Source organism: Gallinula chloropus (genome assembly GCF_964237585.1).
Source record: "Gallinula chloropus genome assembly, chromosome: 11".
NCBI classification, from domain to species: Eukaryota; Metazoa; Chordata; class Aves; order Gruiformes; family Rallidae; genus Gallinula; species Gallinula chloropus.
In genome coordinates this window covers 6,850,918-6,871,718 of record NC_140096.1, presented here as the reverse complement: position 1 = coordinate 6,871,718, position 20,801 = coordinate 6,850,918, and the positions used below count along the sequence as shown (strand labels likewise).

General features: G+C 40.4%; 1 protein-coding gene across 1 annotated transcript in view; it reads left to right on the top strand.

Annotated features, from left to right (window-relative positions):
- CHRDL1 (chordin like 1) overlaps positions 1 to 347 on the top strand; it is a gene marked incomplete at both ends in the record, with an annotated part of 36,201 nt that extends 35,854 nt beyond the window's left edge. The window contains one exon of the mRNA XM_084269110.1: positions 217 to 347. Within this exon, the coding sequence (XP_084125236.1) occupies positions 217 to 347 (131 nt within the window). The remainder of the gene's footprint in view (positions 1 to 216) is intronic.
- Positions 348 to 20,801: the final 20,454 nt, after the last annotated feature.

The window sequence follows — 20,801 nt, the reverse complement described above, 5'->3', positions numbered from 1 at the left end:
TAATATTCTGCTCCTTGTTTCTTACTTTTAACAAAATTATTTTGCATGGAATATGTTAGGCAATTGTAAGATACTTTGAATATTTTCATGGGAGGACTGGACATTCTCTTTTTGACCATTGTGAATCAGTTGGTCTAGAGAGTACTTGCAAATGCCTTCAAAGTTATCTATACTCTTTTCTAAGTCAGTATCTGTCTCTTTGTATTTTTTTTTCAGGCCAGTGGAAAATATTTAGCGAGGGAGAAGCTCAGATCAGCCAAATGTGTGAAAGCAGAGTGTGCAGGACTGAGCTTGAGGATTTGGTAAAGGTTTTGTACCTTGAAAAGTCTGAAAAGGGTCACTGTTAAGGGAGACAGCACTGGAGGGAGAAACAGAAGAAAACTTATGAAAACTTGGATCTGCAGCTGGACTGCAGGCTTATTTTGCTTATGTCAACAGTTGCCCTAAAAACCAAAACTATAATGCAGTAATTATTCACATTATGCACAGCAAATTTGCTGCTTTATGTGTAGTGGGTCTGTGTCAACCGTTCAAGTATCTCCTCCAAAAGTCTGCGAGGCTCTGTATTACTGGCGGGAGAAGAAGAAAAAGAGACTGTATGTTCCCAGAGTTGCATTTCTTTACAGGTTAAAAAGAGAAAACAGATCATTTTTATTAGTTGGCAAGTTATTCAAACTGATGAAAAAAAGGACACCTAATAAATGTGCACGAGCTAGAGAACATTATTTCCTGTGTTGAATTTACACCATTTCTGGTGTTGAAATAACTCATGGATTTTTTTTAGTTGTGGAGGAAAAACACAAGTGATACAATACTTGTGTTGGAGACATAAAAAACAGATTAAACTAACAAGCTCCTAAGCAGCCTGCCTTTGGGATGATGTCTTGTATTTGAGCAAACTGAGTCCATAAACTGAACAGCAGGTGTTAGTGGCAATCACTGTATTTTTGTAGCAATTTGAGCAAATGTTCACTTTTAAGTGGTTTTCACTGTTTCCTCCACCCACTTCTCTAAAAAAATGTGAAGTGTTAGCTCCCTATCACAGCCCTAACAACTTCGTTCTTCTGGGCCCTATTAACACATGACCGGTCTTGGCTGATAAACTGCCTTCTAAAGTGACGTGGCAGAAGGTGCCAAAGTACTTGCAGTACTTTCCAAACATCTAGAGCATTAAACCTCCCGATTAATAACTCCTTAAAAGTTGTGACAGTGCTTAATTTATATTTTCTGATTTGTTCCAAACCTAATCTCCTGCATTTTTCTGAGAGCAACCTCTCAATTCTCATGCTTCGAGGACAGCTCTCTCCCATGACGAACACCAAACAGCTACTTCAGGCCTTTAGGAAACAGCAGCTTGGTGAAAAATAGATCTGAGAGACTCTGTTGAATTTAGTACAGCATCTCTGTCTACATCCTGTTTAAGAAAGGTGTCTTTCATCTGCAGAAAAAGTAGCATTTAAAAAATCTTTTCTCCAAAGAGTCACCAAAGTACTGTACTGCCTCGTGGCTGTGGTGGTGTATTAAATCCCGGGAAGCAAGTGACTCTGGCTGCTTTTGCTCCCATTTTCTACTCCACAAGCAGACAGGAATACTGCTGTTCAAACAAGGCTTTATGGAAATGGTCTGAGCCAGGGGCTGGGTCTTCACAGGGAGTGAGATCAACAGTGACAGCAAGGTTTTTAAGGCCTGTCATTCTGGCAGTGGCAGCACTCCGGGGTGTACGTATTTTTAAAGGGGTGATGTGGGAGAGCTCAGTACTGAATGCCAAAAGCCTGTTGCAGGCAGAGCTTCGCCATCCTGAGGGGATGCTTGTCTTGAGCAGCAAACCCTGTCAGCTTCCCTTTACAGCACGGGCCTTGGGACCAGGCTTCTTCCTGCTGCCCAGGTCCTGCCTGTGCTGCCTGCGGTGTTGGGACGAGAGTAATGCTGGGCTTCCCAACAGAGGAGCAACTAGAAAAGATGGGAATGTGAAGAAAATGCTGAACGGAATTCGGAGCATACAGGGTGAGCTGAGGTCCTTCGTGATCTTGCTGGCATATAACTACCCTGTTGTCCCAAGGCCTGGACAGAGAACAGATAATAGGAATACTTCCCTCCCTACCAAGCACTCAACATGGTCCACTGCATAACAGGGAAACAAGCTAAAAGGGAGCTTCTCCAGCAACTGTGTTCATTTGCAAGAAAAAAGAACCACGGGGGTCTCTTTCCATGCCTCCATGGGCTGCAGGGAAATCCTCCGTGGGTCCCTCCAGGGCCACAGGGCAGTCTGGGTCTGGGCCAGCAGCACTTCCTCCCTCTTCCTGCCTGGCCCTCGAAGTGACGGGGCTGTTTCTCACACTTTTTCCTTCACTGACCAGCAATGTTTTGCCCTTCCTGGAATGCATTATCCCTGAGGAGCTGCCAGCCTGTCTGAGGGGCCACTGGAACCATCTGGAACACAGGACAGCCCCTCAGCCATGATCCCATGCTATTGTGCGCAGTCTTAGCTAGTACCTGGCCATTAGAAGTCCTGTATTGCTGTTCATTAGAAGGAGAGCAAAGTGAACTGTGCCACCACGTTTTCAGGGGACTGTAACCTCTGCCTCCATAAATCCCATCCTGGTGTTTGAAAGGGGTGTAGCATGCCCTAACTGAGGTCCTAAGACCTCACTGCACCAGAGATTACTGCAGTGTAACTGTAGAAAGAGGTAATTTGGCATCAGCAACACCCGTGCAGCATCTATGGGGTTGAAATGTGCTGCAGAAGTGCAAAATTTTGTAATAAGTGTTCTAATAAGTCATGAAATAACCTTATAATTCCTTTGCTGAAGACGTTGTAAAGAAGAGGTTGTGAGGGACTGTAGCAATCTAGTGAGAAGACCAGCAGTTGATTTCTCACCTCACAGGCATTGTCTGTTTGTAGCAGTAGCTGGTGAAAAAAGACTTAAGTGGAAAGTGTACAGTGTTTGTAATTATTTTTTTTTAAGAAGAAGGTGGCAGCCTGCTTTTTGTATTTGTGACAGGAAGGTGGAATCCAGATTGTGTATTTATTTTATAATAAACAATTTTTAAGAAAAGAAAAAAAAAATCATAAACATCATTTAATGAAATGCAGTGTTGCATTTTTCCAGTTTCTGGTCACTTAAAGACAACAAAATACACAGTGTCATGCTTTTCATTCTCTCCATAGGATGTATGTCTGTTACGGTACTTATTTATGTACTTGCTGTATCACTTTGACCTGGTTTGATAAATTAATAAACTCCGAAGTTGATAATAAAACAAGACGTTTAGTGTATGTTGCTGGTTGGTCAAGATAATGGTTTCAGTTCCCTGGTTGCAGTCCTGTTTGTGACCACCTCAGAGAGAGCCTGGCTGGGTGCAGTGCATGGCTGCCTGCTGTGGAATCGGGTCCTGTGAACTATGGAGCATAGATAAGAGAGATATGATATTAAGAAACACATGGAAAAAGCGTTATATGTTAACTCATGATGACTAGCAGTGTGACTAAAATGGAGAGTATCAGCCTTGGGAGAGATGATTGTTCAATCTGGCTCCACAGTAAATCACTCTGAATCCCTAAGTACATCAAATCTAAGATTCAAGATGTGTCTGGAAATTCTTAATGAAATTAATTTCTGTAATTTCATCACAACATGAATATTGATCTTAGCCAATTTTTTATTTTAGCAAGGCATCTATTACAAGAATCCTTTCCATGAGGATGCACTGTAGACAGGCATACCTGCTCTGCTCTGATACCCTCCTGCAGCAGCCCCCTTCTCCCACTTCGCCATCTGAGGGGCATTAGCCTTCCTACCAATTGCAGACTGGAAGTCTCTTTAACAGTCAGGGTTGCACAGCTGCATCCCCATTGAATGTCTTCTCTTGGTTTCGTAACATCCAAACGCTTTTTAGCAGCACAGTAAATCATTTCTTACTTCACTCCTATTCCCCTCTCATGCAACAAAGATCATCTCTGACTCCACTCCCTCCATCCAGGAGGGGCTGGGTACTGAGAGGAGAATTCTAGTCACTGCTATGTTCTGCTAAAACTACATTTCATTATACCTACACAAGTACAAGAGAAAGAATGCGTCAGCCTAACACTTTCTTCTTCATATACTCTTCATTTAAAAAAGAGTCAAACCATTTCACAATTCAGATGATGAATACTTCCAAAATAATTGATAGCACATGAAGCATTTGCGTAATATTGGTGTGCTCTGGTGCCCATTGTGTTATCCATCTAAGATAAAAGCCAAGATTTTGGAGTTTTATTGTGGGAGGGGTGAAAATTGACAAAGTTAATCCTTATTTCCATTTATTGCTTTTGTTTGAGGTTTGAAAAATGTCTTCATCTTCTGATCTGAGGTTTTGGACTCTTTTACTTCTTGGGTAAAGTATGTCTGCAACTACATGAGTATATGAGTATGAACCCACAACCCTGCCCTTCTCACATAACACCAACCCAACTGTGAGCAAGAATGCAAAGCATCCAAAGCAAAAACAAAGAATTGCTTTTAACCCCATAAAATGGTTTTTAATGTAGACACACTGGATGACAGTTCAGCATGCTCAGAAAAGGCAGTGAGCCTGATTTCACTATCAGTCAAACTACAACCTCCCAATCTGTCCTCAAGTGACCTCAGCTCAAGAGACACAGTGCATCTTGCTAGGCTTTAAGTGTAGCTAACTGCTTCTCAAACAGCACCCATAACTGATCTCTCTACCAAGATCAATTCTATCTTCCACGTTCCTGTCCTCTGTTTGTCCTCAGTATGTTTTATACTTTCACAGTTTCCCAGCCATGTGATGTTCCTTAACCTGCACTGTTAATCCAGCCTCTTCTGCCCCAGCTCCATTCTCCCTTCTACCAACAGCTAGAATGGGACAATGAATTGGAGCCCTACTTTTAGAGACATATATAGGAGTCAAGTAATGCTTAAGGTTTATGTACTAGGGTATTTTTATTCCACATGTCTAATTAGGAATATTCAGATTTTCCTGTTTAAACATCTAGCTTAACATTAATATGATATTTATATTCATTTCCTCTACGGAAGTGGTGTGCAGCATGGCCAGGTTGTATGTTAAATATGCAGTTTGAGGCAGCTGCAGTTCAATCGAGACTGAAATAGCTCCTACATAAGCTTCTCATGGTGCACTCAGGGTGCAATGGGAAATGCTGTAGAATCATCAAACAAGACAAGTGAGCTCTTGGGCCAGTTTTTTCATTACTAAAATGAAAAGACATTATGTAGAAGTATTTATAGCTACAGCTGCATAATGATCTCATAAACTAATAGACAACAGTCACCAACTAATCAATCTTCACTAAGTTCTTCCTAGAAAAAGGAAGATTTGATTGTAAATATGGTTATTTAGTTAACAAAAAAATATTCTTAGAGACACATGTACAGCTCCAAGCCATGATATGTTCCAGAAGGCTGCGTTTTGGTGTCTGAGATCATGTGTTCAATTCTGTGCTATTAGAAAATATTTCCTTGATGTGAATGCCATATTATATATTCACCTAAGCTGTGTCACAGAATCTTTGGCTTTAGATCTAGCCAGACAGTGGCATCCTTTCAAAAATGGTCCAATGACAGCTTTAAAAAAAATGTGAGGGTGTTCACAATCAGAACTGGTTATCCACTAGGTTTAACTTTGCCATTTATATTAATGCAAAACAGTTGTAAAATCATGCAACCAAATCCTATCAGTAATCCTTTGCACACACTTTGCACTGTGTAAATTACTATAACCAAGTCTAAATAAGAAAAAAAAAAGTTATTATGAGATTCAGCAAATGTGCTAAAGTTCTGGAAATGAAAACCCTGCTGCTATTTTGCTTGAAGGACTTGGTTTATAAATTAGAGATTGTTTTCACAAGTGAGAAGAAAAAACAGCAGATTTTTTTTATTAATTCAAAGAACATTCAGCCTTGAGTCTCTTTTATTTTGCAATCATAAATAGCTGAAAAATGAAATTGGTAATACTGGTCAAATCTTACAGAAACTTAAGAACTTAAAATAGGTTTTCCTGCCCTGATTTTTTTTTAATTCTAAGTCAGACTTTTTTAGAGATCTTTGCACTGATGAGTCTCTGCGGAAGAAACCGGGCTCTTCCCATGACATCAGCTTATAACAAGCTCCCAATTTCTTTACAGTCAGCATGTGTTGGGAACTATTTACCCCATCTAAATGGTGTCCATGATGAGATCACTCTTATTAAGACAAAGCTATCATAATTACCATGCTCATGATGATCGTGGCTGATATCAATACATAGAGTGCCTATGAAAAGGTAATCCCTGATTTACTTATCAAGCAAAAAGTTAAGCAAACCTTAGAGAAATTGAGGAGCAGAGAAACTCTTGACAACTGCAACATTGTATTTGGATACTAAATGTTGAAAACTGGAGTGCTTTTTCCTGGCCTCTCCACCAGGAAGCATATTTCTTAAGAGACATTTCTCTTTTCATCGATGATTAAAGTATTGAAAGAAGCATTTCCTAGGGCAGCACCTCCAGAATGAAGCTCCAGCAAAATCAATCTGCTGGAAGATTCTTGAAGCCAAGAATCTAGTAACAGGCAAATAGGCTTCTCCAGATCTTGGATTACACAGTTCAAACGTTCCAGAAACTCACTGCATGGCACTGTTCCCTAAAAATACATTTCCCTGTAAATCTACCTAATAGTCACCATAAACTCTGGAGGTTTTTATGAAACTCAGTGGAAAACGATATATCAAGTAGGATTTCAAAGGAAAATATCCGATCAAATTCTGTGTAAACCAGTCTGTTTACACATTAGAGGGACATCTGACCAGACAGAGGAATGAGGACTTCAATCTGGATGGAATGGACAAGAAAAAAAAAAAAGAAAAAGCCTACATTGTCTGTTGTAAGAATTTTTCTCATCTTCACATTTCCAATTGCAGTTTCCAGAGCCATTGCAACTATTCAGTACTACGTCTGCTGAACAACCCATGAAATCTGAATAGATTTCCACACAGAAGTTCCCAGGAGAACATGTCAGCCACTCCTCCCAGTTTGGTCCCATCAGCAAACCTGCTGAGGGTACACTCTATCCCTTCATCCAAGTCATTGTGGAATATATTGAACAGGGCTGGACCCAGGACTGACCCCTGAACAACACCACTTGTTACAGGCCTCTGGCTAAACTCTGTGCCACTGATCACAACCCTCTGGGCTCTTTCAGCCAATTTTCAATGAACTCCACTGTCCATATATCTAACCCACATTGCCTGAGCTTGCCTATGAGTATCCAAAGATCTTGCTTGTAAATAAAGGTTGCTCTGGTCTAATACATGAAAGATAGTCAAGATGAACCCCAGGATCTCTTCTGAGGCTGCCTCAATCAGACAGCATATCCTAAAAGTGCTACTACTGGTTTATAATATGTTACCTAACATATAATAAAGAAAAAATAGTAAGAAAATACAAAATTCTGCCTTGTATCAAAATAACCCTTTTTTTTCCCAGTGTCTCCTCTCTGTCAGCATCCTTCCAGTCCTAGAGCTAAAGACACCTTTTTCTTGTACCTATTTTACTCCAAAAAAAAATCAGTAAAACAAGATTTTGTGACCAAAAATCCCCATGAGTAGCAAAATCTGCTTCCTGACTCTCGGTACCCAAGCTGGGAGAAACTCTGTAAAATTCCATCTCAGCTGTCATGGAAATCAAAAAAAATCCTGATCCATTTCTGCAAAACCCTGTGAAAAGCCAGTCTGCCCCTGCCAACAGCACAACCGTTATTTTCACTAATTGACAACTGAGAGAGAATCCCAAAAGAAATTTGGTGATTAGCTTGAGAAACCTCTGAATGATTGAATGTTTAGCAATAAGCTTTTGACTTAAAACAGGTAATCCAACAAGTTGAAAATTCATTTAATTTTAACATTTTCTAGATCTTTCTGACAAAGCTTCAGGTGCCACATGATTATAAGCTTTTCAATTTGAAGGTTTGACTACTGCATACGAAATGCCAAAATCAGGGAGGAGATGAGAAAAATTGACATAACCTCTTCAAAATGAGTTTTTAATTAAGTTAATATAGACTGATGTGCTCTTTTTTACATGTTAGATATTGCCCTATAAGCCATCTACTTTGCATATGCTTAGGTCTCCTTTCTCCATTATAAAATCTCATTAACTCGTCACTGGAAACACATCATCTTCCACTATCTTGTATAAAACTCATCTTTCCAAAATAATAACAAAATAGGGTGAAAACAAGCTTAAGGCAGTGATGGAAGTCTTTTATTAAGTGAATAGGTGCTCTCTGTGCCAATATAGTCTGTTTAATCACAGCCTAACAGTTTAATTATGTATATAGCTAAGCAGACTTGCTTGCATTGGCTTAATTATTCTGCATGATAATATGAACAAAGGGCCTCTGTTAGCATAATCAACGAAATTTTAGCTGGCTGAGTTTCCTCAAATATTCCACAAGCAATGAAAGATCTGATCATTAAGCATTTACTGCCCCTGAGAGCTATTTTAAACCTGTTCCCTTCATATCACAGCTGGCCCTTTGAGTAGCCTCAAATTCTTTTTATCTGAAAGCCCTAGTGAGGCAGAACAAAAGAATGTTTCTCGTTTGGAGCGAGCTGTCTGTGTCATCTGTGTGATGTTCACTAGCAGGAGTTGTCTATCTTAATGAGCTTTGGGCCAGGAAAAGCACTGCCACTTTCTAACTTTTGTCCAGTTCACAGGACTCCTGATGCAGGGCGTGCTGGATGTGTTAGAGCTGTAAACGAGCCCCAGCAACTGCACATTGCACAAGGATCCCACAGTAACAATTAAGCAATAGTCTGTGCTGTGGTGGGCCTCTCCTGCCAGATAATTGACGGCGACGGGAGCTATGCGGAGAGCCCGCGCTGAAGGTGAGGACACATAACGAAGGGAAGGTTCATTATTTTGCAGTGAAAGGGAAGTTAGTGCCAATGGGAACTGGGTTAAAGCTTTCACATCTTGGAGGCATGTACCATTCGTTTCCTCCTTTGCCCAACAGAAGCCAAGTGCTTTGAAATACACTCCATTTTAGTGGGCCCTGGAATCAGATCAGTGGTCGCCATGTGAACAGTCCAAACCTACCCTTGTATATGGTAGAAGAGAGCCCATGATTGCTAGAAGGTTGTGCAGAATATTCAGAAACCTGGACTTTCTCTCACTGTAAAAGCTTGCCCTGTAAAATCTGGAAGCTCAGGAAGAAAACCAACAGCCAGTGTAGTACAACAAGGGAGGATCTCTCTGTTACCCTGTGAAAGTCCAAGTGTTTTATGATCCCACTTTTCTCTGTGTCTCCCTCATCAGACCACTTTTCCCATCCAGCACAATCTGTTCTCACAGAGGTGACACACCACAGGAGCACCTGTCCATGCTGCATCTTGAGAGACACAACTCACCTGCCCCACCAAGGAGAACAGGGACCAGGGAAGAGAACTACAGAAGTCATGCAGGACCACTTACATAACTTCTATGTTGAGTTGTTTTTCAAATATTAATTTTCTCAATGAAAAAGAAACCTTCCTAGCTTCATCCTTAACAAAATATGCCAAAATGTGGAGAAGCCCTACAGAGAGACCTGGACAGATTAGAGAGCTGGGCAATCACTAACAACATGAAGTTTAACAAGGGCAAGTGCCAGATGCTGCACCTGGGAAGTGGCAACCCTGGCCACACATCCAGCCTGGGGGATCAGATGCTGGAGGCCAGCCATGCTGAGAGGGATTTGGGGGTCTCAGTCAACAGCAAGTTATCCATGAGCCAGCAGTGTGCCCAGGCAGCCAGGAGGGACAACTGTACCCTGGGGTGCATCAAGCATGGCATGGCCAGCTGGTCCAGGGAGGGGATTGTCCCTCTATACTGCACTGGTGTGGCCTCACCTTGAGTACTGGGTGCAGTTTTGGGTGCCACAGTACAAGAGGGACATAAAATATTGGAGAGTGTAGAGGAGGAGGGCAACCAGGATGGTGAAGGGTCTGGAGGGGAAGTCCTATGATGAGAGGCTGAAGTCCCTTGGTTTGTTCAGCCTGGAGAAAAGGAGACTGAGGGGAGACCTCATCATGGTTATGGCTTCCTGATGAGGGTGAGAAAAGGAGTAGGTGCTGATCACCCCTCTGGGTGGTCCGGCACTGGAACAGGCTCCTTAGGGAAGTGGTCACGGCACCCAGCTCAACTGAGTTCAAGAAGTGTCTGGATGATGCCCTCAGTCCCATGCTCTGACTTAGCTGGTCCTGTGTGGATCCAGGAATTGGACTTGAATATCTTTATGGGTCCCTTCCAACTCAGGATATTCTATGAATGTTCGTGATAAACCCAACAAGAAACAATTCAGGAAGTTCTAAAAACCTTATTATATGAGAGGCAGAATTTGTGGGCTGGGGATGGATAGGAAGCTCTAGTGTACATGCAGGCAGCCCAATGAAGTATATATTTCATCCATGTGACTGAGCTGAAGCTGTAGCACTATATAATCTCCATGTCACCACCACAGCTAATTCAATCTCACATTTAGCATACATCAATGTAACGTTCCTCTTGTTCTTCACTCCTGAAGCTGTGCTTGTTTTGCACTCAGCCTTCTGCTTCTTGCTCTGCTCAGCTGTCTCAGTCCTGTACCACTCACCCCAAGTCTCTTCCCTGCCCCTACCACTCCTGCTATCAGGATGTATCATTTTCCTTAGGCTTGTCAGTCCTTCTTGTCTTTCAGTTTCTCTGCCATCTTTCAAACATCTTTTTCATATGGTTGATCTAGCCCAGTCCCTGAAGCTTTTCCCTTACCTCATCTGCATTTTTCCTCATTATTTTTACTTTCAAAAAATTCAATTAGTTTTGACCACCAACTCAAAAACACTAAAGTCTACTGAATAACAGCAAGGTTTTTCTGTCATCTTATTGGCAAGGGCTGCTGGTAAAAAGTTAGCCTGAAGAATAAAAGGAGAAATAAAATGAGGCAAAACAATGACCAAAACTCCTACACTGCACCTGTGGTTTTAGAGAGCTGGATGTTTGTCAGTGGCTATTCTACTTTCCTCAGATCTACCCTTCTGAGACACAGACATTCACTCCTGACAGGATATGGTAAGAAGGAAGGAAGCAAAGGAGGGGGGGAGAGAACTTCTACAGTTGTACAGATAGCAAACATGAAGCAAGGATCTAGAATGGAAAAGAAAGGGTGGAGAAACCACTGCACCAGTCTTGTCTTATGCCTTGTTGAACCATGTGGTTGACTGACTTTGCAAATCCTTGAGCAGTTTCCTGTGCAGCATTTCATTGCTTGTTCCCATGCAGGCCTTTCTGCTGTGGTCTTGGCTCCCATTGTTGGCACAGTTCCTCTGTAGGGTGAACCTTATTTCCAGACATACTTCCCCCACCACAACCATTACAGTGGCCTATGAAACACACACAGCCATGTGTCTGCTCACAGCACAAAAGTGATTCCCCTAAATTGTTCACAAATGTCAATATATGTGGCATAGTGATGGCATGATGCCCTTGGGGAAGAGGGGATGTAGCAGGTGGTTACCAGTCTTACCTGTAAGATCTATGCTGGGTCAAACCCCAGCTTTTACAGCTCAAGTTTCAGTGTCATCGAGCAGATCAACCCCAGCACATGTTGAAACCTACAAACCTCACAGAGCTTTCACTCCAAAAATACAAATAAACTAGAATTTATCTAGATCATCATATTTGGGGGGCTAAAAACACCTACAAAGCTCTGAAAAGATAAGAACCTTACTAGGAACTGCATAGAGAAATATTTCTCCTACTGTACATTGGTCTGGCCTGCAAATTCCAAAATGGTGGGCAACACAAGAGTTTTGTCACTGAAGTTATTTTTATGCAATTCACCTTCATTTATTAATCCTGCCATCTGAAAATATAGCTCTGTATTAGAAATGTTCTGATCTTCATTTGGAATCATTTCTAGAATGAATAACCTTTGATATGGAGGAAAAACAATCCAAATTCTCTGCAGCATCGATTTGCCTCAATACTCAACAAAAGTCAGCAAGAGGTTCCCCAGAAGAACAGGTATGGATGTGACGTAAGTATGTTAAGGTCAAAAGGTTTGCACTGCAAACTAGCTGCATCCCAAGATCTTAAATCCTTGTTTTTCTGCTTCTCTGATCTAGTGAATAGCATCAAATTCAAAACTGGCAAAAAAAAATTCTCTTCTGCCAGCAGTCTTTGAAAACACTGCTGCAGGAGACCACACACAGGACTCCAGAGTGTTAAAAATAGATTAGAAACTTATGCGAATAAGATAATCAATAATTAAAAGCTTAATCATTTCACTTCTATAATGGGACAGCAACAGAGAAGCAAATCAGCACTGATTTCTGGCAGTACGCAGTGTTAGCATTCTGGCATCATTTTCCATACACACAGATCTACCAAAATAGAAACAACAACTATTACAAGAGTTTTAAAAAAATAAACTTGCTTTCACTTGAGATAATAACACTTCTCCCCACCCTGAAAAAACATCCTTTTATTTGTCAAGTCAGGAAAAAAGGTCATGACAGTTTTCATAAAATTTGGCCAATTTTCAGCCAGCACTAACAACAATGACAAACGACAGCTGAGAGACTTAAAGCCAAAGTAGGAGGAAGGGAGAGCTCTGCACTGTGAGGGATTCGTGCTTTCCTGTATTTCATTTCTGTATTATTTCTATTTTAGGTGTTTAGAAAAGAATTTATACACATAGATGTCCAGGCCTAAATTTATGCCTGTTTTCAGGTGACTGTCTCTCCTGCCTGCACTCCCAGTCCTTTTTATTAATTCCAGTCTATCTGAGTTAATTTGTGAAAAAGCCCCCACTATAGTTTTCTGATAAGGTAAAAAAAAAATTGTGAAAAATATTACCTTTATTACACTTAATTTCCTTTTCTGAATGTGCTGGGTTTGGCTGGGACAACGTTAATTCTCTCCATAGTAGCTGGTATGGGGCTGTGTTTTCGATTTGTGCTGAAAAAATCGTGTTGATAACACAGGGCTGGTTTAGTTACTGCTGAGCAATGCTTACACACTATTAAAGCCTTTCTACTCTTCACCCCACTCCACCAGCACAAGGAGCTAGGAGGGGACCAGCCAAGACAGCTGACCCCAACCGACCACAGGGACACTCCATACCGTATGGCATCAAGCTCAGCAATAAACTGGTTGCAGGTTGGTGGCAGCTGGTGTATCACCCAGGCCTATCACTACCTGTCTGCCTAATTTTCTCAAGTCCCTGCTACATTATATGTGGCATCCGACTTGAGTCAGTTACAGAAGTGCTAATTTTCAGTAATTTATACATCTATAAAGACTCTATAGCTCAGTACCAAAAATTACTCATCCTTTGATTAGGATGGCTTACTGCTAGACAGACTCAATAAAGATTCTCTTCCCTAAATGCACTAGAAACCCAATAGTGAAAACTATATTAGGGTCAATGGGGCTTTGTTTCTTGGCATGTATATTCCAGAGCTGTTTTGTTGACCATGGTTGTCACAGCTCTAGGAACAGCATCTCAGAGTAACCACACTTACCATGAACAAACTGGTAAGTAAATGGATAGATATGGTACATAGTCTCTGTATGTTATTTACTGCCCTTATGTCAACGTGCTCTGTTTTAACAGTATTTTCAATCCCCAGGTAATCTGTCTTTCACCTAAAAAAATCTCTGAGTGGGCAGTTATATGGAAGGGGCAACCCTGGCTGCATATCCAGCCTGGGATCCTGGGCACTGGAACAGGCTCCCCAGGGAAGCGGTCACAGCACCAAGCTTGACTAAGTTCAAGAAACATCTGGATGATGCACTCAGTCCCATGCTCTGACTTGGCTGGCCCTGTGTGAAGCCAGGAGTTAAACTTGGTGAACCTTCCAACTCAGGAGGGGGGTTTCTATGATTCTGTGCTGTGTGGTAGAGCCCACATCAGTGAACAAAGCAAGGTTCAAGGTGACTTGAGCTGCCTTCTTGTGTGTAGTGCTTACAGCCAAATGGAAGATGGGCAGCAATGACCCACAAGAGCTGATTCTTAAAGATCCCAGCCGTACCCTGAGGTTCTGAACAGACTTCCTAGCATCTTCTGATGCAACATGTTAACACAAGACAGAACTAGCAGAAGCATTGCTTACTATATATATACCACAAGCAGTATTCTTCCTAGCAAAATGGATATTCAGGGCTGTATTTGTGGTGGCTACACACTGCTCAGCTCTCTTGCTCTCCTGTGGCCTGTTGGCTTATCTGCTCTTTGCAGAAGTGAGATTCCACCAACCATTTTCTCCTAAGTGAGTAGAAGACCTTCATTGAGGATGGTTAGGTCCACTCCATCCCAGCATTAACAAAGCACAAGAGTAGAGTAAGGCAAGACATTTAGAGGAGATTTGACCTAAGATTCAGAACTGGGTTCGGAGTTTCTGCAGATTCAGTCACCTGGCAGAAACCTCAGAGCACCTATTCTCTAAAAATGAATGTTTCCCCAGTATGTCAAATTAGACACCCAAAGAAGAAATACATCTGCAGCACTAATATTCAACTTCCTATTTTCTCTAGTAGCAGCTTTTGCAGGGATAATTTAATCCTTCTTTTTCATCTAGCATTGAGGCTTGTAAACTCCTTTGAGGATCCCTACCAGGAATTCATCAACATGAAGGATATATACTGGGAAGATCATAATCAAGTCAATCAAGGGGAGAAATTCAAAAGCTTTGCCACTAAAGGAATCAAACATAAAAGCCTCCCTGGGGGGGAAGAGGTTTATGTACCATGCCTGGCCTATGTTAAGAAAATTAAAACTCGTTTCACAACATAAAAGAGCCAAAGTGTCAAGTCACTAAAACCAGTTTCCAGTACAGATGCCCTTTTCCAGACTGGTTTATGAGGGAAATACAGATTTATAATACATTTAAAGAAACACAACTGACAAAAACATAACTAAGGGATATATACAAGGAAGACAGCACAGAACATAAATTAAACAAGGACAATTTAAACGCAATTTAGCAGCCGTCCATGTTGCTATAACTAAGGATACTTCTGTTTATATACATGGCAAACTTCTTACTTTTTTCAAAGGAAATGTTTGCAGAGCAGATACCTCTAAGGAAGTTGGCTTAATGTAAGAGTTGAGGTTTGCTCTTATTATTTCCCAGAATCTCTTCAAATGGAAGGGTAGCAATGCATGAGAAAGGGAATCCAGACTTCTGGTGGGGTACACGTGTCAGTGAATGGAAAATGAACTTGGGTTGCTGCTTTTTAGTTCTGTTGGAATAGGCAATTTTTCTCTCCCCACCCTCATCTGTTTCAGTAATTTTGTGTCAAAAGCCTGCATATTTAAGGAGAAGTATATTTTAAGTATATCATCCAGAGCAGGATAGAAAGCAATCTGAATTGCTGAAAAACCCATTTTCTAAAGGTTTTCAATGTACTATCCAGAAAAAAAAAACAACAATATAAACTGTTTGTTACAGGGGGGGGCATGTCAAAAAACAAGTTATCATTTTCCTTGCATGCAAAAAAGATGATCTACTAGTTACTTTCCAAAACTGCCATTCTTCTTTGAAACTGTGTCATATAGAGGCCTCTATAGAAATGAAATAGAAAATTTGGCTGGACAGAAAATTGGGGCTCTTGAAACTTGTAAGTAAGATGATCTCTATGTTAGCAGTGGTTTGGGAAATGCAGCTATGTAACTGGGTAAACATTTTGTTGCCTCCAAGAAGAGCCATAAAGAATCTGGTGGAGATTTTTCAAAGATGCCTTAGGGGATGGATGTCTAATCCCCATTAAAATTAACAGAAACTGGCTCCTCAGACCCAGTCAACGGCTTTGAAGAGTCAACTCCATGGGGGTAATATGTAGTATCAAAGAGTAGTGATGAGTTGTATGGTTAACTGCATCACATGGGAGTTACCTCCTTTGTTTGTTTCCTTTGAATAAAAAGGAAGTCAGAGGGTGGAAGACAACAACAATAATAGAGATTAATAGTAGCAGTAGTAGTAGAAGTAGTAGTAGTAGTAGCAGTAACAACAACAACAGATACCGAGCTAAATATCCAGACAGATTTTCCCAATAGGTTTAAACTTTAAACACTGTGGAAGGTTTTATACTGGTAACTGGAATTCTCTGACTGAACTCAACACTCAGATCTTTTCTTGCATGATGATACAATTTCACAAATCATTATTGGCTGGAACACATTTATTTTTAAGTTTGCCAATGTTCTCATTTGCTTCTCTTAAGGTTAAAGAGAAGCTTTTAGATATCCAGTAAGAAAGAAAAAAAAAAAAAGAATAATTAAACCGTCATGAATGTAAAGGGTGAGAACTTTCAACTTTCCAAAGGACAGCCCTTTTGGCTTTTTTTTGGAACACTAATAATCCTGAACACTTTGAAATAATTTCCAATAACTGGACTTAAAAAGCATTTTTAATTTAAGACTGGTCCTTTATTTTTACCAATGTTTATAAACTGCTCTTCGTATTAAGTATTGGCAATATACAATAAAACTTATTGGCAAGGGTCCTTGGTCCCATTTTGCAGATTGGGAAACTGAGGCTTGGGGAGATAATGCAGTTTGCCCAAGGTCAGCAGCAGACTCAAGGGCTGGCCCTTGCTCCCCACATGTCAGGAGCTGCCAGGTAGGTACGAGAACAGATTATCTATTGCTCAGCACTAATGGTCCTCTCATGCTCCGTGGTGCAGGGGCGAGTTTCACTCACTTCTCTCCCTGAATCCACCTGCAGCACTGTTTGGCAACACTGAGACCAATGAATTTAATTTGAAGAAAGCCACATCACCGATGCAGCCAGCTCCCACTTGCCTTTGTTATAATTTTAAAATCACACATTCTTATTTCTTTTACAGAAAAAAACCCGTTCTTTAGAAAGATTCCCACAACGACAGATAAAGTGGATTGTTTTGAGAAACAGTGAGGCTGATTATGTACAAAGTACTTTTCCTTGAGGCTGTTTCAATATGTGGAGGTAGTGTTCATTGCAAAGCAGAAGAATACACAGGAGTGAAATGAAAGATCTGACAGTATTAAGTTCCCCTTTCAATTAAATAGCTCGTGCTTTCTCAGACAACCCACACTTGGTAGGAGCATTTCACTCAGCTTTTCTCCTGACCTCTGGCTGAAGGGTTTTATTTCTACAGACTAAAATGAGAGTGAGACCATATTTAGGTGCCAGAATGGGGTAAAAGTCACCACAAAAACACGAATTATGCTCAACATTCTCAGAAGTAAATTAAGTCTAACTAAACAAGCAGGGGCAAACAGGGTAAACTCACACTGTAAGGTGGACTTTCACACAGAAGGCAGCTATAAACTGAGTGTGGCCTGCAAATCAATCAGCCCCCTGCCTCTACCTAATGAGACCCTGTTCTTTATTGCATTTTTATAGACTTATAAAACCAGCATAGGATGGATTATATGGGCCGTCTGTCTACCCTGTCCATCTGTCGCTGTGCTATTGGTGTTCACCCCCATAGACCAGGATAGTGCTTGGCAGGGGTTGGAATTTAAGGGAATATAGAGGTGATTGAGAGACTTTTAAAAAATTAACAAAACAACAACAGATGTACAACCTCCTCCCCACTAAAACACTGAATTCCAACAATACCAGTTTGTAAAAAGGACTGTAAAATCAAAATGAGTCAACAGGAAAACTTTTCCACAAATGCAGCACAACACTTCAACAGCCTTTGTGTGAATTTGGGCATGTGAATGTCGGTCCTAATTCAAGTTAAAAACACAGACAATTTCTCAGAACTCTAAATGCAGCATGATTACTTAAAATAAACAAGTTATGTCTATTTGAGTAGAATTATTTCAAAGTTCTAGGATAATGACTTCATTTAACATGCATTACACAAAAGACATTTTTGGAGCTGTTCCCATAGAATCAAAGCTTTCCTGTTCACGTAACTCATTTTTGTGATTCTTTATTTTGTCAGTGTTGCTGTAAACAATGTGCTGCCCATGGCAGGGAGGGGAGAGGAGAGATTGTTTAAGGAAAAATAGTCATCCCTCCACAGAATTTTGTAGTTACATTTACCAGCTGCATAAGTGTTCTGATAAACTGCCAAAAAGGGTCACTATAAAGCAACACTCCTTTAAAGTTTTAATCCCTATTAAAGGAAATTATCTGGACTCTCTCCAGAAACATTTTTGGGGGGAGAAAGGGGCAAAAGCTTCCGCAGAAGATCAAATGTTGTTGATTATAAATTCATTACCAGCATAGCTGCTAACTTAAGTAAATTAACAAGGAACTTTTATTACATCCAATCAAGCTCTTGTTAAAGATAACAAGTTCTTTTCATTCCTTGTATTTGTATAACAGTCACTTTTCTGGAACTCATCAAAGCTTGTTGAGAATCCATGCCAAAGTACCACTCTCTTTTAACAGCTTAAAAAAATAATGAAACCTTATGATCAGAGTGAAAAAGCACTGATTATGTTAAAATATTCCAAGATAAAAGATTTGGAATTACAGAGGAATCTGCCCCAGTATCTGCAGAGACTGATATTCTGCAGCAGAAAGGTCCTAAAATGATGAGGTTTTCACACTTGTTTTCTATTGCTTTGTTTGTACAGAAAAAGCTTAGCTAAACAGCCTCTTTATGAAATTTGATCATGTCACAAAGATCCATTATGGCTTCACTTCAGATCAGTCTTTCAGTCAAATATTAATTGCTAGAAAACTATTTTACATAATCAGTTTAACCATATGATTATGTAAGAATCCTTTTTTTATTGAAAGTGGGAAGGAAGAATGCTTTGCTTTGATGGCAAGTTAAGGGTTTTCTAAAAAATATAAATCGCTACTACAAAAGCAAATATCTTGGTGACAGACTATTGCACTGAGATTCACTTTTTACATGCCATGTTCCAAATACATATTCTTTACCACCTTCATTGTCTGCTGTCCAAGTTTACTAGTGATATAAGAAAGGAAAATATTTTAAAACATCCTATTGCCCTCTGAAATCAATGTCTAGACTGTATTAGTCTAATATGAGAACTTTTCTTATAAACCTTAAATTTTTTCCTACAAAAAAGTATGATAAAAGCATACACAATTGATGAGATTCAGCACTTAATAAAAGGCAATGCCTGTCCCTCTACTAGTACTAAACGAAAATAAAACTGAATGGATTTGTGCCTTTTTAGGTAGGTCAACTGAAAATCATTCTATGTACAGTAAAATATTTCCTCAATTTTACTTTTTCTTTCTACAGTCAGTCAGTAGCTTACTGCTTATTACTGAGAGTGCTTGATGTCTTTTGTTCTAACAAGCTATTTAAGTAGGAGCTTTTACTGAAAGTGCAGTTCTTTTGTTTATTTCTTTTCTATGTCTGTTGGCCAGAATGAAATACTCATGCACAGAGAAGCTGAACATGAAGATGGTCGTTTCTCCTCCTCCCAGTAGGAGACAAGTTGTATCTGGGCAGCTTTCCATTGTCTGTTGTCCCGGCATAGAAGTATTTGAAAATCCTCTGTAGAGGCACAGTCCAAAAGTCAAGAGGTGAAGCTGAGAGAGCAGCCACCTGCAGTCTTTTTATATCTGCATAATATCAAATGCATTCAACTTAAAATGTTCTTGGACAGCTCTAGCATCCTGTAATTATCATGTAATGCATCCCTCCTCCCCGAAGCAGTCTAAGGTTCAGTGACTCTGCTTAGATAAAAATGGTCACCATTAATAAGACTAACAGTACCCAATGCGCTGATAGAAGGGCCTACGGAGCAGCACTGAGGTTTGAAGCACGAGCACTCAATCAATGCTGAACACTGCCACAGATTTTCTGTGGAGCCTCAAGCAAGTCACTTCATCTCTGTGACATCTCCTTTGTGCTGTGCAGACTGAGAAGGAAAGAGCTCTGTTATACTCCCGCTGTTTTGGGACAGAATAAACTGAGCTCTATACTTGGACAATGACAAGTACTGCAGTAATTCACCATTGTACATGAGGAGAGAAAAGCCCTGGATACAACATGAGGCTTAAGAGGTGAAAAAAATGTGTCTCACCTGCACCACAAGACTCCCACACATTTCATTGAACATGAAAACCCAGCTAAAGCTGAGCTGAACTATGTGGTGCTGACATTTCTGGAAGAGGAAGGCTCCTCACGGAACCATGACAGAACATGCTACCCTGTTACCACAGCATTGGTTCTTTCCTACATTTTAGAAGTTCTCTGAGGAACACAGCAAGGATTCTACAAGTGGTGTCCTTCCTACCCAAGGATACATGGTCACAGGGAGATCTAGGAAGGAGGAAAAGCATGATTAACCTAAGAAAAGACAAAGCAGCTGAAAATAAGTTGTCCAGAAAAGATGAGGGATTTATAATGGAAGAGGAATCATACAGAAATTAGACAAGTGGACTGTGTTCACAAAAATTCTTAAATGACCATAATGATAAATTTCCCCTGTGGGATAGAAACTGCTACAAATTAGCTATGATTCTTCTTTAATCTGTGTTTAAACAAATCTGCTGTCATCTAAGTCTGATGGTACGTGATCTATAATGCCAAGAAAATTCAGTCAGCTTTCCTTTTAGAAGCAGACTCTTGGTCTAGCAGCAGACAAGGCTGACAGGCATGCTCCTTGGGTTGGGGATTATTTTGTTCTCTAGAGGAAGCTCAGTGTCAGGAAAGCAATGCTTCCACAGTTAGCAAGGAAAGAATATATTGAAGATTTTTCTCACAGCAGTGGGCAAGAAGAAACACTAGCAAAAACTATGCAATTCCCAAACAAAATGCAACATGAAGATTTGTTTTCTGCATT